General features: G+C 60.8%; 1 protein-coding gene across 1 annotated transcript; it reads left to right on the top strand.

The window, feature by feature from the left end:
* The first annotated feature begins 735 nt into the window (after positions 1-735).
* Positions 736-1514, top strand: LOC132250661 (5-formyltetrahydrofolate cyclo-ligase-like). The gene has a single exon (XM_059727629.1). It carries the CDS (start codon positions 815-817, stop codon positions 1244-1246), a length of 432 nt encoding a protein of 143 aa, XP_059583612.1. The 5' UTR covers positions 736-814; the 3' UTR covers positions 1247-1514.
* Positions 1515-6673: the final 5159 nt, after the last annotated feature.

Here is a 6673-nt window from a genome sequence, read left to right as displayed (position 1 = left end):
AAAAATGTGGCACTGAGTTTGGTAATGTTATGTCTGTTACAAGGTTATTTAGGTGCGGATATGGCATAGCCAAAATGATTGAAAGCTTAAATGAGAATATGGTTTTGGCACTTCATGCCATTTTTGACACTGGCCTCAATTTCTGCTCCTACAAATTTCCATCTCAATAGACTACAGGCCACCGTTAGTTCATGTAGATATAGATGTTCAGGTACTTCATGTACCTGAAGTAAAATAGAAGCCATATTGAAGTCACTGGCAAATCTTTCCCTGGCTTCAACAGGGCTAAAATTGGATCCCTTATACAAGTTCATCCAGATCGTGGAGGCCCAGTTATGATAGGGCTAAAATATTAGCTCTCTGAACCATAATTAAAAGATTTAACATAAGAATTACGAACATAAGAATTGTCATTTACTGGGTCAGACCATACATCCATCTTGCCTGCTATCCTGTGTCATGCAGTGACATTGAGTGGATGCTGAAAGGTAAAGTGAACTGGGTATGGCCAGGGTTTTTTCCACTGTTCCTCTCTCACTTGTAGCCTCCAGCATTTTAGCTCTAGGGAGTTCTGATTTTGAGGCTGTATACCTAACTCACTACTACCTTATATCTAGGTGAATGAACACACAGGTAGCTGTGAAAACATGTACTCATTTGCAATTGTGATGAGCAGTTGTGCATACATCTTAGTATGCACTATTACTATTTTTACACATGCATATCTGTTTTGCGGTATACATCTTTTTCTTTCTGCCAGGTGATTGGCCATCCCAAGTACAAAGAGTCCCAAAGAATTGCAGTCTTCCTGAGCATGCAAGATGAAATCCAGACAGAAGACATCATTAAGGACATTTTTAAGCAAGGCAAAGAGTGTTTCATTCCACAGTACAAGCCACAGAGCAACCACATGGATATGCTAAAGTTGGTATCAGTTGAAGAAATTTCTTCACTTCCTGTGACATCCTGGAATATCCTCCAACCCAGTGATGATGACATACGGGAAGAAGCTATGTCCAGGGGGGGTCTTGACCTCATCCTCATGCCAGGCCTTGGGTTCGACAAAAATTGCAACAGACTGGGAAGAGGAAAGGGATACTATGACACCTACCTTGAACGATGTATGAAACACCCCAGAGGGAAACCTTACACCATTGCCTTAGCTTTCAAGGAGCAGATCTGTGAGTCAGTACCAGTGTCAGAAAATGATATCCAAATAGATGAAGTCCTATATGAAGACAGCTAAGTGGCTTTTGAAACCAACTGATCGTGGAACGGCCAACCAAAGACTTCATGTCCTATTGGCACATCTTTGTCATCATCATACATGACTTTTGTGAGGGTACAATACATTATTTTTCTTCTGACCAAAAGAAAAGTCAGCAAAACAACATTCTTGCTAATAAGGACTGTATTGATCTCATCCTAATTAGGTAATATCTAGTGAAAAGTCTTATTCTGGAATCAATAGAAACATGAATGTGTGACTATGTTTTCATTAAAATAAAGATCATTTAATCTTAATCTTATGACACGCAAATTTGTGAAATTCTTTCTTTCTTTCAAGATGGCCGCCGACAGCTGAAGCCCTTCTAAGCTCCTCCAGCTCAGGTGCTTTCAGCTCGTTGCCTCGCACTCCCTGCCCCCCTTTTCCTGTCCCCCCCCCAAAAAAACCCCTTGCCTCTCCCCACCCTGTCCCTGGGGACCCCCCTCTGCCCCTTCCCCCCACTTTCTGAGCCTTTTTCCCCTGGGCTCTGGCAGCCTCGTTTGCCTCTGCCCCTCCCCCACCCCCGCCTGAGTTGTCCCTTTGATTTCTGCTGCCTCCCTCCCCCAGGGCCCCTTCCCTTGGTCCCTGCCATCTGCCCCTGCCTTGGGGCTTGCCCTGAGCCCCTGCGGGGTTGCTCTGCCCCCCCTCAGGCCGATTTTGGGGCGTTTTCAGCCCCCTCCCAGTCCCAGTCCCCCGTGTCAGCCTGAGGCTTTTTTTTTTTTTTTTTTGCTGCGCTTCGCAGTTTAACCCTGTCCTGGCGAGGAATGGCGGCTCCTACGCCTGGCAGCTGGCATGAGGATGTCTCTCAGGACCTCCCACTGTCTCATGGCCTGAGGGTTCATGCCCCTCTCCATGTGGGGCTCGAGGCTTGCGTGGAGGCTCTGGCCGCCCTCCTGGGATGGCGTACCGTCCGCTACGCGGGGCGCGTGAACACGGTCCCGATGATCTATTTGAGCAAGCCCGCCTTGGTTGACAGGGTGTGTGCGGAGGGCCTGGACATTGCGGGCATCCACTACCCTGTCACGCCCCTAGAGACTCAGGCAGTGAGGGTGGTGATTTCCAACGTCCCACCGCACGTTTCCAATCGGGAGCTGGCCAGGGGACTCGAGGCCTATGGGCTTCCTGCGAGTCCTTTTCGCCGCCTGCCGATGGGAAACAAGAACCCTCAGGGCAAGCACGTCCTGTCCTTTCGGAGGCAGGTCTTCATGCTCCTCAAGGAGGGCCCCCAGTCGCTGCCTCGCTCCCTGAGCCTCACGCTCGAGGGGCGGCGGTTTATTATCTATCTGTCTGTGGGAGAGACCACGTGCTTCAAGTGCGGGGGCTCCTCCCACCTGGCCGCGCAGTGCCCTCGGGGCAAGGCGGCCGGACCATCGCCGCCTGCGGCAGCGCCGAGAGACGGCGCGTCGACCTCTGGGGCACGCGACAGGCCCAGGGAGGCTGGGAGCTCTTCCTCCCGTCCTCCTTCCCCCTCCGTTCCATCTCAGGGGACCGGGGTCTCCAGCGGGAAGCCATCGTCCAGCCGAGGGGCTGGCGCTGCTACCATGGCCCCGCCGCCCCCTCCCCCGTCTGTGGCGCCCCCTGCCCTCGGTGCGGCAGCCCCACCGGGTGGAGAGGCGGACGCCTCCCCTTGCCCCCTGCCTGCCCCGGCCGAAGTGGCTGGGGTGGCCGGGGACTGCGGTGCTGGAGCCTCATCGGATGATGGGGATCGGGCATCCTCCCTACCACCCGAAAAAGAGAGGGAGATGAGGGGGGCCTCTCAGGACACCCCATCCCTGACAGACCCCTCCTCGGCCAGTGCCGAGGACCCCCCCACTACAGAGCCGGACCCCGTTCCGGCCGCCACACCACCCGCCCCGTCGGATGTAGCCACCGACGAGGCAAACTTAGCGGGTGGGGGGGAGGGGCCTTCAGGGGTCCCCCTCCCCTCGCCTGTCCCCCAGCCTCCGGAGTCAGGCGGCAGCAGGGATAGTGGCGAATGTCTCTCTTCCGGTGGCCTGGCCCCGGGGGTGGCGGGAGAGCCCGCTGCCCCTTTGGTCACGCCCCAGCCTACCGGAGCAGATGGGGACGTTAGCGAGATGGAGATCCAGCTCTCGGAGTCTCGCAAGAGACGTCGTGAGCGGGATGGCCCCTCCCCCCCCAAGAAGACAGGGAATGTCCTCACGGAGCCGGTCCTCGACTCGGACGACGAGAGGCGGCTGATGTGCCTGGACATCGAGGGGGTCGACGCTGCAGTTGCGGGCGAGCTCCCGCCGGGGGTGCGGCCTCGCCGCTCTTCCGTGGGCAACATGCACCCCAAGCTGGCGGAGCCCCCCTGGGTCTCTCCTGACTATGGGGGACTCCTGTCCTTGCTGAAGCTAACCAAGGGGCAGAAAAATGTAGCGGGGCACATCACCCAGTGGTGTGCGGACCCCAAAGTGTTTGTCAAGGCTGCCAGGGCGGCAGTCAAGCTCATGAAGCAAGATCGGGGCACACGTCAGATGGCCTACCGTCTGGACAAGCTTGCCCAGAGGGTGAGAGTGGAGTGGGGCCTGGGCGGGTCCCTCGACTAGAGTAGGGCACGGTAGGCCTTCCCTGACCTGTCTGTATTGCCTTGCTCTGCTCTTGGGTGCTCGCTCTTCCACCCGCACTCTGCTTTGCTCCTCCTCTCCCACACCCACCCCCATGGCAGCCACAACCATTGGCACCTTCAACGTCAACGGCTGTCGAGACGCGGTGAAGCGCGAGGCCGTCCTGGAGCTCCTGCGGCAGAAGAGGCTGGCCATCGCCTTCCTACAAGAGACCCACTCTGACAGGTTCAACCAGGCGGCCTGGCGGGCTGCCTGGCGAGGACAGGTGTTCCTGAGCCACGGCACCAACCTCCGCGCGGGGGTCGCGACACTCTTATCGCCGCAGCTGCAGCTTGACGCGGCGGTGCCGCGGGAGGTCGTCCCCGGCCGCCTGCTGACCGTCCGCGTCACCCTCGCGCAACACCGTCTGCTGCTCGTCAACATCTACGCGCCCTCCGATGGCCAGGAGAGGGTCGCTTTCTTTGAGAGCTTGGCTGCCCTCCTGCGCGACGCTAGCGAGGATGATGACCTGCTCCTCCTCGGGGGCGATTTCAATTGCACCACTGCCCCGCGCCTCGACCGCACAGGGCCTGAGCCCCACCTGCCCTCCGCTCGCAAGCTGCAAGCTGCCCTGGAGGGGGCAGACCTCGTGGACGTCTGGCGAGCCCTGCATCCCGATGCGCGCCAGTACACCTGGGCCAAGACGAGTGCCGGCGGTCTCACCATGGCTCGCCTCGACCGCCTTTATATCACCAGGCACCACCTGCCACTCCTGCGCAGCAGCCGCATCGCTCCCTCGGGTCTATCAGATCATGGCCTGGCCTTCAGCGAACTGAGCCTGCCGGGGAGAGCCTGTGCACGGGCACCGTATTGGTGTTTGAACATTAGTCTGCTCCAGGACTCTTATTTCCGGGACTGCTTTGCCCACTTTTGGCGGAGGTGGGAGGCTGCGAGACCGAGCCACTCCTCCTGGAAGCTGTGGTGGGACGTGGGCAAGGTCCAGACCCGAGCCTTCTGCCAGCAGTACACCCAGCTGGCCGCGAACGAGACGCGCCGCCGAGTCCGGGAGTTGGAGGAGGACGTGGCGGAGCTCGAGGCTGCTCTGCTGGCCGCTGGCAGCGACGCGGCACTGAGCGAGAGCCTCCGGCTCCGCAGGAAATGCCTGCGCGACTTGGCGGAGAGCGCGGCCCGCGGCGCGAGGATCCGCGCCCGCTGCCAGGAGCTGGTGGAAACCGACGCCCCGACCCGCTTCTTTTTCGACCTGGAGCGGCGGCGGGCAGCGAGCAAAGCCTTGGACCATCTCAAGACTCCTGAGGGCCGGGTCATTACAGAGCCGGGCGAAGTCCGCGAACGTGCCGTCGCCTTCTATCGCGACCTGTTCGCGGCCGAGCCGTCGTGCCCCGAGGCCACGCGGGAACTCCACGAGGGCCTACCGCGTCTCGATGCCCTGGAGGCCAGCGAGCTGGAGCGGGACTTGTCCCTGGAAGAGCTGGCGGCCGCCACGGCCGGCCTCGCCTCCGGCAAAGCCCCGGGCCTCGACGGGCTGCCTGCCGAGTTCTACAAGACCTTCTGGCCTCTCCTCGGCCCCAGCCTCCTGCGCGTTTTCCAGGAGAGCCTCGCCGACAAGGTCTTGCCGATCAGCTGCCGCCGAGCGGTGCTGACCCTGCTGCCCAAGAAGGGAGACCTGGGCTACATGAAGAACTGGCGGCCGGTCTCCCTGCTGTGCGCGGACTACAAGATTCTGGCCAAAGCGCTGGCCACCCGCCTCCGCGCGGTCATGGCCTCTCTCACGGGGCCCGAGCAGAGCTACTGCGTGCCGGGCAGGACAATACAAGACAACCTGTTCCTGCTGCGGGACCTGCTCACGGCTAGCGAGCTCTTTGGCCTCGACGTCGGCCTCCTCTCTCTCGACCAGGAGAAGGCCTTTGACCGCGTGGGCCACGCCTACCTCTTCCGCACGCTGGAGGCCTTTGGCTTTGGGCCCCTCTTCACCGGGGCCCTCCGGGTCTTGTACCGGGACATTTCCAGCCTGCTCAAGGTGAACGGGGTGCTTTGCGCTCCGTTCCCCGCGCGCAGGGGCATTCGCCAGGGCTGTCCGCTGTCGGGCATGCTCTACGCCCTGGCCATCGAGCCGCTGTTACACGCGCTGCGCCGCCGCCTGAGTGGGGTGGCCCTGCCATCGGCCACGGGCCCGTCCGCTGGCCCTCGTCTCCGGCTGTCGGCCTACGCGGACGACGTCACCGTCTTCCTCGCCACCCGGGAAGACGTGAGGGCTCTGGCAGATTGCCAGCGGGCCTACGAGCGCGCCTCCTCCGCCCGCATCAACTGGGGCAAGAGTGACACTCTGCTGCTTGGCGCATGGACTGGCAGGCCTCCGCCGGACTTGCCGGGGGGCCTCGCCTGGCGCCGCGAGGGCCTCAAGGTCTTGGGCGTGTTCCTGGGGCCGACGACCTTCATGGCACGCAACTGGGACGGCCTCGAGGAGGGAGTGGAGGCCCGCCTGCAGCGGTGGCGCTGGCGCCTGCCCAGCCTTTCCTACCGGGGGCGCGTCCTCGTCATCAATAACCTGGCGGCGGCCACCCTGTGGCACCGCTGCGCGGTGCTGGACCCTCCGCCGGAGCTACTGGAGCGACTGCAGCGGCTCCTGGTCGATTTCCTGTGGGACGGACGCCACTGGCTCCCACGAGCTGCCCTCTACCTGCCCACCGGCGAGGGGGGCCAGGGCCTGATCGATCTGGCCAGCAGGGTGGCCGCCTATCGGCTGCAGGCCCTCCAGCGGCTCCTGTACACCGAAGGCCACCTCCCGTGGCGACAGCTGGCGTGCCGATTCCTGCGGCGAGTGGGGGGCCTCGGCTTTGAC

Source organism: Alligator mississippiensis, chromosome 5 (genome assembly GCF_030867095.1).
Source record: "Alligator mississippiensis isolate rAllMis1 chromosome 5, rAllMis1, whole genome shotgun sequence".
NCBI classification, from domain to species: Eukaryota; Metazoa; Chordata; order Crocodylia; family Alligatoridae; genus Alligator; species Alligator mississippiensis.
This window is presented reverse-complemented; position numbering and strand designations above follow the sequence as displayed.

Excerpts from the sequence above, each read along its gene's own strand:
- LOC132250661 (XM_059727629.1), top strand. The coding sequence starts at position 815 with ATGCAAGATGAAATCCAGACAGAAGACATCATTAAGGACATTTTTAAG.